The following is a 15,735-nucleotide window of genomic DNA, read 5'->3' as shown; positions in this document are numbered from 1 at the left end:
TGCACCAAATGGAATAAATCCTATGTGATTTTTTCCGAGGAATCCAACGAAGCCTATTTGAGCCACCGCACGGATTAGGAACAGGAGTTATGGCTGTTTTACCCTCAATTGCCCAACATTTTTGAAATACCTCAGAAAAAGCATGTTGAGACCAGATAATTTTGAACCAAAAGTAAAGTATTTTGTGGAGTTTTTTCCGAGGAATCGAATGAAGGCTGTTTGACACGCGCACGCTTCGGAAAATGAAGTTATGACTGTTTTACCTTCAATTCCCCTACATTTTCAAATTGTTAAGAAAACGCATGTTCGGACTTGAAAATTTTGAATCTTTTGGCACGTATCTTGCGTGATTTTTTCCGAGGAATCCAATGGAGCTTGTTTGAGCCCCCGCACGCTTTGGAAAATGGAGTTATGGCTGTTTTTACCCTCAATTCCCCTACAGTTTTCAATGGTTTAAGAAAAAATCATGTTCGGACTTTAAAATTTTGCACCAAATGGGTATGTAATTTTTTCCAAGGAATCCAACGAAGCCTATTTGAGCCACCGCACGGATTGGAAACAGAAGTTATGGCTGTTTTACCCTCAATTTCCCTACATTTTTCAAATTGCTCAGAAAAAGCATGTTCGGACTCGAAAATTTTGAACCAAATGGAACGTATCAGGTGTGGTTTTTTTGGGGAATGCAACGAAGCCTATTTGACACACCGCACACATCGGAAACAGGAGTTATGGCTGTTTTACCCTCAATTCCCTTTCATTTTTTCAAAAAGTTCAGAAAAACCATGATCGGACTTGAAAATTTTGAACTAAACGAGACTTATCTTATGAAATTTTTTTCGAGGAATCCAATGAAGCCTGTTTGAGCCACCGCACGCTTTAAAATAGTGAGTTATGGCTGTTTTTACCCTCGATTCTCCTACATTTTTCAATGATTTCAGAAAAATGTAGGGGAATTGAGGGTAAAAACAGCCATAACTCACTATTTCAAAGCGTGCGGTGGCTCAAACAGGCCCCATTGGATTCCTCGGAAAAAATTGCATAAGATAAGTCTCGTTTAGTTCAAAATTTTCAAGTCCGATCATGGTTTTTCTGAACTTTTTGAAAAAATGAAAGGGAATTGAGGGTAAAACAGCCATAACTCCTGTTTCCGATGTGTGCGGTGTGTCAAATAGGCTTCGTTGCATTCCCCGAAAAAAATCACACCTGATACGTTCCATTTGGTTCAAAATTTTCAAGTCCGAACATGCTTTTTCTGAGCAATTTGAAAAATGTAGGGAAATTGAGGGTAAAACAGCCATAACTTCTGTTTCCAATCCGTGCGGTGGCTCAAATAGGCTTCGTTGGATTCCTTGGAAAAAATTACATAAGATACAACCCATTTGGTTCAAAATTTTAAAGTCCGAACATGATTTTTTCTTAAACCATTGAAAACTGTAGGGGAATTGAGGGTAAAAACAGCCATAACTCCATTTTCCAAAGCATGTGGTTGCTCAAACAAGCTCCATTGGATTCCTCGGAAAAAATCACGCAAGATACGTCCCAAAAGATTCAAAATTTTCAAGTCCGAACATGCGTTTTCTTAACAATTTGAAAATGTAGGGGAATTGAAGGTAAAACAGCCATAACTTCATTTTCCGAAGCGTGCGGCGGCTCAAACAGCCTTCATTTGATTCCTCGGAAAAAACTCCACAAAATACTTTACTTTTGGTTCATAATTATCTGGTCTCAACATGCTTTTTCTGAGCTATTTAAAAAATGTTGGGCAATTGAGGGTAAAACAGCCATAGCTCCTGTTCCTAATCCGTGCGGTGGCTCAAATAGGCTTCGTTGGATTCCTCGGAAAAAATCACATAGGTTTCATTCCATTGGTTCAAATTTTTCAACTCCGAACATGCTTTTTTCTTAAATTATTGAAAAATGTAGGGGAATTGAGGGTAAAAACAGCCATAACTTCATTTTCCGAAGCGTGCGGTGGCTCAAACAGCCTTTATTGGATTCCTCGGAAAAAATTACACAAGATACGTCCCAAAAGATTCAAAATTTTCAAGTCCGAACACGCTTTTTCTTAACAATTTGAAAAATTGAGGGGAATTTAGGGTAAAACAGCCATAACTCCATTTTCCAAAGCGTGCGGGGGCTCAAACAGCGTTCATTCGATTTCTCGGAAAAAATCACACAAAATACAACCCATTTGGTTCAAAATTTTCAAGTTCGAATAAGTTTTTTTCTGAAATAACTGAAAAATAGAGGGGAATTGAGGGTAAAACAGCCATAACTCCATTTTCTGAAGCGTGCGGAGGCCAGAACAGCCTTCATTCGATTCCTCAGAAAAATTACACACGATAGGTCTGTTTTCATTCAAAATTCTCTGGTTCGAATCAGTGTTTTTCTGGAATGTTTACAAAATATAGGGGAATAAGGGGTTAAAAAGGCACTATATCTCCATTCGTAAGCTTGTGCGGTGTTTGAAACTATGTCCAATCGATTCTCCGGAAATTTTTACAAAAGAAAAGTATATTTTCATAGATTTGGGTCATGTAGTACGAAAGATATTGAATTTCTTCGCGGTTTGTACACTTTTTTCCCCATTGTGCAATGATTCAACATGTATACATTTTAAGTGATTTTATACATTTAGAGGTATTTTGTTTGATAGTATAAATTGAAAGGACAACTAGCTACAAAAAAAACAGTATTACTTACGTATCCAAGCACCCAACCTATTTATGTTCTAGATCTGGTACATCCAACTCTTTATGAAACGAGTACTATAAGGTTGAACGTTCAATAATTGAGATAAAGGATATGCTGAAAATAAATCAAATTTAATTAAAAATAAAATAAAATGAAATTGGTGCGGGACAAAGAATTCAGTATGTGGTCAAGCTACTATTTCAAATGCTCTTCGCTCTTTTCACCACCTTAGAATTTTCTTCTGATCTTCTATCCGTCTTTCATTTCAACTCTTTAACATTCACCGATAAAGCCGCAACTTAATTTCATATAAAATAAATGTTGCATTCGGTAACACTGAGGATAAATAAAATAAAGTGAATGTCTATGGAACCGTTTGTTGTTTTGGCAACACTAGGCAAAAAAAAAACAAAACAAAGTCAGTCATTGATCTGTTTATGTGAGTGAAAGACGTGTCTGAGTGAATCTCTGAATTTAGATTCAAAGAATCGTAAAATCACGACAATGGCTTGGTTAGTAAAATAAAGATAGAGAGCGCAGATTGTCAAGGCTGCTGCTACGAAAAAAATATTTCTGATTCGACCTCTGGTAGAAAGACGGATTGGCACAGGGAGCACAGATTTTACGAAAAAAAATTGTTTCTGATTCGGGGAGAAAGACGGAGAGGCTTTGGAAGCGCAGATTTTTAAGGCTGCTGCTGCTGATTGTTTGTTTTGGTTTTGCTTTCCGGTGGAACAAGACGGAAATCGCTAAAGAAGCACAGATTTCTAAGGCTGCTGCTGCTGATTGTTTGTTATGATTTGGCCTTCCGGTGGATAAGGACGGAATGGCTTTGGAAGCTCAGATTTTTAGGACTGTTGCGGCTGATTGTTTGGCTGTATATTTGTTTTGAATAGGTATTCTGGTTGGGAAGACTGTTTCTAGGAATACTATCGAATTATAAAGGTCTCGTAAACAGAGACAGAGTGACGAGAAAAGCACAGTTTGAGAAAGCTGTTGCTAAGAATGTTTTCGAATTTTTCCGACTATGGAAAACAAAATAAAAAAAGAGCCACAGAAAAAGCACAGATTGGGATGGCTTCTGCGAAGAATATTTTGGGATCGGATGAAGAATACGGAAAAAAATTAATACAATTTAAGATTTGAAAAACTTTTGCAGAGGATGAAATGTAGAATTGAGATGAGAGAAATTTGGAATATAAAATTTTGAATTCTAAAAACAAAAGTCTGTTAATCAAAGATTCTATTGAGAAAAGAGTTGATTGGGAATGTTGGGATGAGATGAAGGATATTCAGAAATTAAATGATTTTTAGGATGGAGAACAAAGGTGTGGAATATGAAATAATAATTAAGGATATTTGGTGAATAAAATTTTGTTCTAGAGAAAAAAAAACAAAAGTCGATGCGCAAAAAGTTTTGAATGAGAATAGAGGTGAGAAGGAATGTAGGGATAAGATGAAGAATATGCAGAAAATAAATCAAATTTAATTAAAATAAAATAATAGTTGTATTCGGCAACCCTGAAGATAAATAAAATAAAATAAATGTCTATGGCAACGTTTGTTATTTTGGCAACACTAGGCAAAACAAACAAAACAAAGTCAGTCATTGATCTATTCTTGTGAGTGAAAGACGTGTCTGAGTGAATCTCTGAATTGAAATTCATAAGAATCGTAAAATCACGACCGGGCGCTTTGGTGAGCTCCCGGTCGTGACTCTTTAATTTTATTATTTTCTAGGAAATATGGGTAATGAAGGCTATCACTTTTCCAGCAATCGCCAGAAAAGACAGTCACAACATTATCACTGAATTACGTTTGTCTTTTATCCAATTTTTCTCTCAGTTAAAAATGGCTGTTTTCTTCAGTCGGTCAAACAGCACGTAAATTTAAACATATTTTCTAGTTTCCCAGTAATGCTATGCGATGCTGATACACTGCATGTTATGCTGATACAATATATCTCAAAGATATTTCTCGAAATGTTATTATTTCCAAAAGTTATGTTTATCTTTCAGCAGAATATTAGTATATTCTCTTTGTTTCTGTAATGATAATACTGCACGCTGCTATAATACGTATAGTTCAGATCATAAAATGTAGGTAAACTGACATCAAAAGTTTCTTAATTAAATATTTAAATTGATTTTAAAGGAAATTGAAGGAAAATTATAATCAATCCTATTTCACTGTCGTATACATCTGTATCTGAATCGTAAATTTTAACTACTCCAAGAAACAAATAACTAAAAAGTACGGAAAGCTTAGAGTGATAACTATACATTTTGTGGTGACACTTAAAATGGGAATACTCCATAAACCATTCAGCTTCGAGTATGTTTAACATTCTCAAGTATTTCCGACTGATAGCACCAAAACAATTGGATAACAAAATCGATTCACGTTGTTATCTACACTAGAAGAGACTGATAACGTTTCAATGTTTGTTTCTGCAGGGCACGCGATCAAATGTATTGCAAATCTCAAAAGAGCAGACACACTTTTGCTACCATCAACCGTTAACTGTGGTTAACTGTTTAATTGAGTAATTCACATAGCCGCTGTTTTTGGTTGTTATTATTAAATTTATTAAAATAAAAAAAAAACACGATATTCATTGTTTTGTTTCACATATCAACGCACGTTTCAACGTTGTTCTCACTTTCCAGAAATTGCATTGAAAAATCAGATTTTTTTATTGCGTCAATTATCACTTCTTATTTTGAGCGTTTTGCTCAATTCTCGCTTATCTCTTCTTGATGATTGGCAGAATTTCAAAGGTCATTCACTCATATTATTCACCGAAAATTGTGTATGATAGACCAACAATCAATTCATCAATACCAATATTCTGGTCATGAACATTGAACTTCTCGATTTCCATTTAAATCAAGCACTGATAAAGCCATTTCTTCGAACATTTATTTTATGTTCGTTAGAATTTTTGATATTTCAACGTTTCAATTCTCTTCGATCTTTGTACCAATCATTCCAAACAATCAAATACCTTTGAATAATGAGATTGATTTAGAACGTTATGATCTTTCGTTCACAAACACCAGAGAAAATATTTACACTCGATTTGGCACATTTGTTTCCACCGAAATAATGATAGACGAAAAAAAAATCACATCCGAATGAATTGACACGAGGAACGGGAGTGCTGCCTTCGTTGGATAATATAACAAAAAAAAAACACCAAGTAAATACGACGAATCGCGTGAAAGCAAGACCCGATCCGACCCGACCCGAACGAACGATGACAGAACACTGAATGGACAAATATTTTACAAACCCTACTAGAGGTAGTTAAATCGAGAGATAGAATGAAATGAGCGAAAAAAATTGCCGAACTTGGAACTGTATGTATTTGTTTTGTTTTGATTATTTTGGCTAAAAACCGGCAGGTTAAAGCGTCGGTATAGGTGAGCGCATGACTTGATAGGGATGTCAGGGTTGTTTACAACTTTTGCAATGTTTTAAGAAAGTTCTTTTAAATTTAAACAGCAGAGAATGAACACTTGTTCAAAGTTTGCAATAGATAAGTTGGAGCTTTCTTGAAAGATGCCAAGTTGTAAACACTAGAATAATTTACCTATTTTAGACTGCTATCTCTTGAAATGAATAAGGATAAAATATAACTATTAACTATTGCGCAAGATGTGGGTTCAAGTCCTACCGGGAGACAAGGAGAATTTTTTTCACATGTTTTTCTACATTAATTTTTATCTAGTCTAGTCCCTGAAATTTCAACTTACAGTTGGATTCATTTCTTTACATAAATTATAACTTTTGACATTCATTACGAAAATCAATAAGATTTAAACCTAAAAAACTTGTTTATTCGATAAGTACTCTGGTCAGTATTTAGGACCACCTTATTTCTAAATAAGTATTTAAAAAAGTTGCTAAAATTTCTACAGCGATTGATTTGTGGAATAAAATCCCTCAATTTTTTCCGTTTTTTATTTTTCCAATCAAGTTTGGTTCACGTTATTTCATTCGTTAACCAAATTTGTTCAACTTTTCCTTAGCTTCTATTTTCACTTGTGTGTTAGACATTTCGTACTGTACTGTTACCACTTGTTTTTTTTCTTCAACTATTCTGTAAGACTAGAATTTTCAATAAGCAAAGATTTACCAACTGAAACACTCATCCTTTTCTATCGTGTGTTTCAAGTATTCAAGTTCAGGTTCAGGGTATTAGGATGTGTCATTTTTTCTATGAATTTGACATTACTTGTTTAGTTAAAAAGATAGAGTAAAATTGTCTCCTACAAAGTTGCATCCAATAACTTTTAAAGCGACGAAGACATCAAATGCATATTATGACGATTGAGAAAAAAACCAATTTTTTAGCTGGAACTTTTTTCAATTAGGTTCTACGTATGCGGTGTCTTCTAAGTAAGCACTTTTATCAAATCGAAATGTGCACCTTTTTGTCTTGGACGGCAAATGTTTATCTTGAAGCATTCGTTAGTTATAAGGCTTTCAAAAAGATTTTTCAAATTTTTCAAACTGTCATATGTATCTCAAATCGGGGCAAACAGAAATTGTTTTACAAAAACAGCGTTGTGTAGTTTGAATATAAATCTTATGTTTCTAGAATTATTATTATTTGCAAATCTGAAGAAATAACAGCAATTTTCCAAATACCACTTTTTTTAAAAAAAATAAATAAATTAGAATTTTGCAATTTTTCCGCATACTTTGTTCAATATCTCACAGATATGTGGTCACCCTAGTTGCTTACATCATCGAATCGTCAGCTGCAATCATCATCCAAGAGAAGGAGAGGATTTGACGGTCTTCGGTCATCAAAATGATTATTTGAACAATAGCCTTTGTACCACACTTTGCTTGTATAAATTTTTGGGCCTTCTGCAAGCACGTTGAGAAGAGGAGTTTTAATAAAGTTTGGACTATCGTACACGTCGCATCTTTTCACCACATCCGAAAGTTATACTGGTGACCCCGTTTCTTTGAAGTTCGCGAGCACGTTTTTAGTACGACGAAATAAAAGTAAATTCTTTTTTCGCGAATCATTCCGACGCAACGTTAATAATGTCCACCGACGAAACCAAGCAATCGCCCGGCCCGAGCTTTGGCGGGCAGAATGCTAGCTCTGTAAATGAAGAGTTCAGATTGGATGCCGTTTCATCTCCGCGCTTAAACCCTCCGAGTATGACAGATTCCAACATCGAGTCATACTTTATGTCTCTCGAGTTCTGGTTCGCGGCAACGGGTATCGGTCATGACACGAAAAAATACCATATTGTCATGGCGCAAGTTCCACCGGAAAAGTTGAATGAACTGCGTTCCATTATCGATGGCACACCTGCTACCGATAAATACCTCTACATAAAAACTAGGCTCATAGCACACTTCGCGGATAGCCAACAAAAACGTTTGCAGAAGGTATTATCCGATATGCCTCTTGGTGATATGAAACCTAGTCACTTGTTTAACGAAATGCGAAGAGTGGCGGGTGCGGCACTATGCGAAGCAATTCTCTTGGATTTGTGGGCAGCAAGACTTCCTCCATACGCTCAAGCCGCTGTTATCGCGTCACAAGGAAATGCAATTGAGAAAAATCGCATTGCGGATGCAATCGTGGAATCCATGAATCTTCGGAACATAACCTCCATCGAGATTCCGAACACAAGTTACACACCGTCAGCAACTTCCGAACCATCAGCAACTAGCATCGAGGCGTTGCAGATGGAAATTGCACAGCTTACCAGACGTTTCGATAGAGCCTTTTCTGGTAGGAATCGCTCTCGTTCCCGTGGTCGATACGAATCTTCATCGCGCGAAACACAACTCGTTGATGGTCCGTGCTGGTATCACCGAACCTTTGGACGCGACGCTCGAACCTGCCGAAAGCCTTGCAATTTCAATCACCCCACATCATCAAACACGTCTCGTCAGTGAGACAACTTGGCTGATACTGTGTCGGAGATCAGCGAACAAACCGACACATCTACAATCTTTCGGCTTCAAATTTCGGATTCCACGACGAACATGCATTTCCTTATCGATACTGGTGCCGATGTATCCGTCGTTCCGAGAGATTTCCGATCAGCTAAGTTAAAACCAACATCTGTTAAATTGTTCGCTGCCAACGGCTCACCCATCAATGTTTACGGTGAGGTGCTCCTCAAGGTCAACTTAGGACTTCGACGCGAATTTTTATGGACCTTTTTGATTGCGGAGGTAACATCAGGAATCATTGGCGCCGATTTTCTTCGTCATTATGATTTACTGATTGATTTGAGACGCAACCGACTCATCGATAACTCAACAAATCTCGAATCACCAGGATTTCTCAAAAAAACTTCAGAATTTGCACTCAAATCTTTTTGTGCTAGTTCACCTTACGCTGGATTGTTACAAGAATTCGCATCCATAACTCAACCAACACCTCCTGGAACTGTAAGAAAATCAACAACAGTACATCGAATCGAAACCACTGGTCAACCGGTGTTTGCACGTCCCAGGCGCTTACCACCCGACAAACTAGCAGCAGCCCGTGCCGAATTCGAGTCGCTAATGAGACTCGGAATCTGCCGTCCATCCAGCAGCAACTGGTCAAGCCCACTCCACATGGTCAGGAAAGCTGATGGTTCATGGCGCCCCTGCGGAGATTATCGCGCACTGAACGCCCAAACTGTTCCAGATAGATACCCGCTTCCGTATCTGCAGGATTTTACATCGAATTTACAAGGTAAAACAATTTTTTCTAAAATCGACCTTCAAAAAGCCTTCCATCAAGTGCCCATACACCCCGACGATATTTCTAAAACTGCTATAACAACTCCGTTTGGGCTATATGAATTTAGTTTTATGACTTTCGGGTTACGTAATGCAGCCCAAACCTTCCAACGTCTCATCCATGAGGTTGTTCGGGGACTAGACTTCGTCTTCCCCTACATAGACGATTTATTCGTTGCTTCATCGTCGCCTACAGAACACCAACAACACTTGCGCGAACTGTTCTCACGAATTCAGAAGCATAAACTCACCATCAACGTAGCAAAATGCGAATTTGGGCGCAGCGAAATTGTTTTTCTCGGGCACCTTGTTTCTCCCGAGGGAATTCGACCGTTACCAGAGCGTGTAGAAGCTCTTCAAAAATTCAAGTTGCCTCACACAGTCAAAGAGCTTAAAAGCTTTCTTGCGATGATTAATTTCTATCGTCGGTTTATTCCGCATGCTATTAAAGCACAAGCCCCGTTACTTTCGATGATTTCTGGCAATAAACGTAATGATAATTCGAAGCTAGAATGGGGGGATGAAAGCAGGCAAGCATTCGATCTTTGCAAACAACAACTTTCACAAGTAACGTTACTCGCTCATCCATCAAAATCTGCGGAGCTGTCTCTTTGGGTTGATGCATCTGATTTAGCTGCTGGGGCAGTTTTACATCAAATGGTTAACGGCTTCAGCCAGCCTCTGGGATTTTTCTCTAGAAAATTCGACCCAGCTCAACAGCGTTACAGCACATACGATCGAGAATTAACAGCGATTTATCTGTCAGTTCGTCATTTCAAACACATGCTGGAAGGTCGTAAATGCCATATTTATACAGACCATAAACCGATCACTTTCGCATTCCGGCAAAAACTGGACAAAGCTAATCATCGACAAGCTCGTCAACTCGATTATATTGGACAAATCACGACCGACCTTCGGCACATCGTAGGTAGAAAAAACGTAACAGCCGATCTTCTCTCTCGAATCTCCGTAGTTGACGTCTCCAGGGCTCTCAATTTTGACGATCTTGCCGAAGATCAAAACACTGACGAAGAACTACAACAACTTGCTAAAGGTAAAACTAATTCGTCGTTATCATTGAAATATTTTCCCATTTTAGGCAGTACCAAGAAGTTAATGTGTGACTGTTCAACAGGCCGGGCTAGACCATTTGTCACTAAACCATTCCGTGAACAAGTTCTGAAAGCTACCCATAATCTTTCACATCCTGGAACGCGCTCAACGGCCAAACTTGTAACCGAACGATTCGTATGGCCAGGTATACGAAAAGATAGCATTGAATTTGCAAGGAACTGCATCGAACGTCAAAAAGCTAAAGTAAACCGACACACGTTTGCACCATTAAGCCATTATCGTTTGCCTGAGTCTCGTTTTGATCACATTAACATAGATTTAGTTGGTCCGTTCCCTCTTAGTAACGGCCAAAGGTACTGCCTAACTATTATCGATAGATTTACCAGGTGGCCAGAAGCTTTCCCTTTACCTGATATGACTGCGCCGACCGTTGCTAATGCATTAATCATCGGATGGATTTCGCGATTTGGAATTCCTTCTTTCATTACTTCTGACAAAGGTCGGCAGTTCGAATCCAATTTGTTTGCAGAACTTACGAAGAACTTGGGAATTACACACCTTCGCACCACCTCTTACCATCCTCAATCCAACGGCATTATTGAGCGATGGCATCGAACGTTGAAAGCAGCAATCCTCTGCAACAATCCCGCTCGTTGGACAGAGCATCTTCCAATGATACTTCTCGGATTACGAACAACATTCAAAGAGGACATTCGCTGCTCTCCCGCAGAAATGGTGTATGGCTGTACTCTCAAAATTCCGTCGGAATTTTTCACGGAAAATACCAACAACAACATGGAAACCGACGTCGCAAGGAGTCTGCGTGAATCTATGAGTACTTTGCGCCCACATAATACAGCTTGGCATGGAACCCGAAAGGTTTTCGTCCACCAGGATTTGCTTTCTTGCAAAAATGTTTTCGTCCGAAACGATTCTATTCGCCCATCTTTATCTAGGCCATACGACGGACCATACATAGTAATCAAGCGGGAAGATAAGTTTTATACAGTTGAGATCAACGGAAAACCAGTGAAAATTTCTGTTGACCGCTTGAAACCAGCGTATCTCACGGTCGACAACAAGAATTATTCAGATTCGACAAAAATATCAACGCAGGTAACCAGGTCAGGAAGACGTGTTATTATCCCGGATCGCTACAAATGACCTCGTACCTGCGTCTTAAGGGGGGGTATATGTGGCCACCCTAGTTGCTTACATCATCGAATCGTCAGCTGCAATCATCATCCAAGAGAAGGAGAGGATTTGACGGTCTTCGGTCATCAAAATGATTATTTGAACAATAGCCTTTGTACCACACTTTGCTTGTATAAATTTTTGGGCCTTCTGCAAGCACGTTGAGAAGAGGAGTTTTAATAAAGTTTGGACTATCGTACACGTCGCATCTTTTCACCACATCCGAAAGTTATAGATACATTGAAATATTGTGGTAAAAATACCATAGGCTAATTTCTTTTAATCTCAAGAATATTTTTTGTATATACATTAGTCAAAAAAATCTACGCGTTCTCGAAATATTTGGATTTTGATCAGTGTTGTTTTAAAATCCCACTGCATTAAAGGGTTAAAACGTTGGAGGTTGAATCTTAATCGACATGTATTGGCTAAGTTATCTTTGTCTGTACATTTTTGTACAAGTTTTCTATAATTTGAATTTTCCTCGAGGACCTTATTTTTTCGCCACCAACGGTGAGTACCCTTTATTTTATTTGAAATTCTGCCTAAGATTAGACGTCGAAGAAAGTTGTCAAATAAACCAAAAAATTACTGATTTTTAGCAAACTTCGTCAAAGTTCCAATTTTTAATCTTTATTTCTTCAATCCCAGATAGACTTCCCCGTCATTTTCGCGTAGAAAAAACGGTATTAGTGCCCTGAGCTGCTGACTAAGCTGGTGATAAGTTACTTCATCCCTTTGGAAGACTTTTCCATTGTACCGAAAGCTTATCCATATTTTTCCCTTCGCTTTTTTCATTTGCTTCTCCTTTAATTTCATTAAAAACCAAAACATTTCTTTTCATCATTATTCCCATTTGAAAGTCTGAAAAAATAATTATATCTCCTCAGCGTTAGACGTTGAATTGTTATTGAGTTTTTGTTACTTATTTCCTTTTTTCCTCCGTATTTTGGAGAAACATTCCAAAAATTCAATTTTTTCCTCGAAGCCCTAATTTGTTCTCTTACAAACGATGATAAAACTGTTTTTTTTTTAGTTTGAAGTTCCGTATATGATCATTGAATTGAGCTTATGAGCAGGGTTTTAAAAATCACAGAAAAGTTCATAATTTTACAGTTGTTAATCAAATTTCGTCAAAAATAACAGTTCACATTCTTGATTCTAAATAAAAAAAATTACAGATTTCTACACATTTATAGAGGTACAGTTTTCACAACTTTTGAGTTTTTTAGTGGTAGATGCATAATAAGGAAAAAAAAGTTATCTGAATAAAAAACTCCAAATTATGTTCTGCTAATTAATAATATTGCACATGGTCTCCCCCTACGTAACACATTTGGATAAGATTTTTTATTCAAAATCCACAAAACATAACAAGCTGTTATAATCAATAAACAATTGCCTGTATTTCAATTATTTATTATGGAATTCAAGATCTTTGTTTTATACAAATGTAGCGTTTTTTTCATACTTTCTAGTAAAAATATTGATAAAATTATTCGTCATGGTTTCGAAGCGAATTCTCGAATTTATCCTGCAACACGACTCATTAGGCGTCGCACACCTTCTTGGTCCATCGTTTTAGCTATCTTATTCCACGAGGTCTTCATGTGATTGATGTCTTTGACAACCAGCGGCTTTGGGGAAGTGGTTATAGTTCAAGTCATCTACGCAAAGGTTCATGAGATCGAATCCTGGTCATGGCATACATAGTACACTTTCTGTGGTCTGGTGGTTTTAGCATTTGTAAAATGATAGCCGTCATAACTTCGACAGATGTACGCTTAAAGTTTAGGAAAGAAGATCTCTTCAAAGAAACATGAAGTTTCACTGAGATCCAATGTGTGTATGTCCGTCTTTGAAAACCTTTCCCTTTGCCTTGAGTCTCCTCTTCATGATTTCCCAGTATTTAGGGCAATAGGGCGGAACTGGGAACAGTTGGGTGAGTTAAGGTTTTTCGTAACAAACTTGATCCTTTTCTTTGCATACCATTCTTGAACGACTTCGCTGTAATGACAGCTTGGCAAATATGTATGTAAAACATTACGTGGGATCGAATAAATGACCAAATTCGTGTTTGGGGACACCCTTTTTGGTATAGTTCCGACGTCATTGTCTTATTTGTTACGATAACTTCCGGTATTTGACACAGCTGCAAATACCCTGCCAAAGCATAAATTCTCGTGCAAATTTGTCGGAAAAACAAATTTAAATTTGGCTGGAACATTCCCACAGAGCCGTTGCCAAGTAAAATTTTTGACCTGGGATTTGTCCGAAGTCAGCCTTGACATAGGTTTCATCGTCCATCAGAAGACACCCGTCAGACTTGGTCAGTACCTGGTCGTTGGTATAGCTTCCGAGCATAGATTTTGGCCACACTATTCTGTTTTATGGTCCGATTCGGCTGTTTGCTATCTCGATACGACTTGATTCCTTCCCGCAATCGAATTCTCCTCACGGTTCTTTGGCCAAATCACGTTCCGACAGATTGGAATTCCCCTTAATTGTCTTCAAAATCTTGCCACGCAGTTTCCGGTCGACAGTTCCATTACGACGATTGGCTTCTTGAGGCTTCTGAATCGTTGCCAATGTTTTATACCGTTTGATAAGGCGCCATACCATATTTGTGGGAAATTTCAACTGTTTAGCTAGCCTAGATGCAGACCACAATGGATTTTCCAAATAACTGTACACATTTTTTCCCTTCTTTCGGCTTTCATGTTGATTGTTTACAGAGTACAGTCGATTTGTGGAATGTCAAAAATTCATAAGTGAAGCTGGCAAAATTTCCGACTCGTGGGCGCCAAGAACTTCCAAATTCGACCACCAGGAGCGCCACAATATGAGCAAAAGTTTGTTCCATTTCTAAATGTAGTAAGCTTTACTCTAACTAGACGCATTACTGTGTCGTTTAAACCTTTTTGGCAGATATTTATGTGGGGTTGTGGCCTAGCTTAGCATGACAGGTAGTAATATAAATTTTCTTTTTTCCATTTCAATACGTTGTTATCGTTGCAAAATTGCCAAGGCTGGCTCTTGCAATCAATTGTAAAAATACAAATCAGCGAATTTTTCTTTTAAATATGATCACACATGAGCTTTTGATGCAGACAAATCCATAAAAAAAATAGTTTTAACTCTAAATTTGGGTGTTAAAGGTTACTATCATCTCGTGTTCTCAAAATTCACTCTGCACGTGCCTGACAGTTGGTACGGAGTTGATTAAATGAAAACAGATTAAATTTACCATCCCCGCTGCAGGTTAGAATACAGTTGATTTATGTCGGTTGTTTTTGTTTGTTACCTACTTAATTCGCTAGAATACATATGCGAATCGGTTACAGATTAGGCTCGCGCTCTGGTCAACAATTTTCTCGCCCGTCCATGTTTACGAACTCATAAAACATTCGTCGAGAGAAACTTGCGGGAAGTTGTCAGTTTATCACTGGCCGAGCTAGAGCTCGCTTCTTTAGTAAAAATATTCGCGCGACAAACTACATTACAAAGTGTTCAGCTGCTAACACCTTCGCCAACCAACAGCTGATTCGAGGAGAGTCTTTATCGGAGAGCCTCTCGACTGAGGAAGGTTGTTTGGTATTGCGCAATCAAAAACAGATAATACCCAACAAATCGTCAAGTGATTTCCGTGTGCCGGTGCATTAGTGAAGTGTGGAGAATGCAGTTTCTTATCGCCGTTCTAGGGCTAACAAGCTAATCGATTGTAAAAAAGTTGTCCCGCAAACTTTGTGTGGAAGCAGCCGCAAAAAGAACGAAGTCCCCCAACAACAATGGAAGCCCCCAAGGTTAACTTACTCGAGAACCCCCGGCAGGGTGCCAATCTGCTGTCGGCTCTCACGTTCTGGTGGTCGATTGACATGTTTCGGCTCGGCTCGAAGCGACCCCTCGGTGTTGAAGATCTGTATCGGCCGTTGGACCGGGACATGGCGAGCGAGTTAGGAGATCGATTGGAGAGGTAGTTAAAAATAATAATAAATT

General features: G+C 38.2%; 3 protein-coding genes across 6 annotated transcripts in view; 2 read left to right on the top strand and 1 right to left on the bottom strand.

The window, feature by feature from the left end:
- The window catches only part of LOC129758219 (ATP-binding cassette sub-family C member 4-like), a 33,454-nt gene extending 27,507 nt beyond the window's left edge, over window positions 1-5,947 (bottom strand). The window contains exon 1 of one of the 3 annotated variants that reach the window (XM_055755680.1): window positions 5,702-5,947. The gene's annotated coding sequence lies outside the window, so the exon portion shown is untranslated. Of the gene's footprint in view, window positions 1-2,703; window positions 2,781-5,701 lie in introns of those variants that run through there. The other 2 variants (XM_055755682.1, XM_055755681.1) reach the window with 2 other exon arrangements.
- Window positions 1-15,735, top strand: part of LOC129758220 (ATP-binding cassette sub-family C member 4-like) — a 30,433-nt gene that overhangs the window by 3,648 nt on the left and 11,050 nt on the right. Inside the window, exon 1 of one of the 2 annotated variants that reach the window (XM_055755683.1) lies at window positions 15,198-15,712. The exons of the other annotated variant lie outside the window; for it this stretch is intronic. Within the exon in view, the coding sequence (XP_055611658.1) occupies window positions 15,528-15,712 (185 nt within the window). The 5' untranslated portion in view covers window positions 15,198-15,527. Of the gene's footprint in view, window positions 1-15,197; window positions 15,713-15,735 lie in introns of those variants that run through there. 2 annotated transcript variants of the gene reach the window in all.
- On the top strand, window positions 7,622-8,760 carry LOC129758222 (uncharacterized). Its single transcript, XM_055755686.1, has one exon. It carries the CDS (start codon window positions 7,759-7,761, stop codon window positions 8,626-8,628), a length of 870 nt encoding a protein of 289 aa, XP_055611661.1. The 5' UTR covers window positions 7,622-7,758; the 3' UTR covers window positions 8,629-8,760.

Source organism: Uranotaenia lowii, chromosome 3, assembly GCF_029784155.1.
Source record: "Uranotaenia lowii strain MFRU-FL chromosome 3, ASM2978415v1, whole genome shotgun sequence".
NCBI lineage: Eukaryota > Metazoa > Arthropoda > Insecta > Diptera > Culicidae > Uranotaenia > Uranotaenia lowii.
The sequence above is the reverse complement of the archived record's forward strand: the minus strand, read 5'-3'. Positions and strand labels throughout refer to the sequence as shown.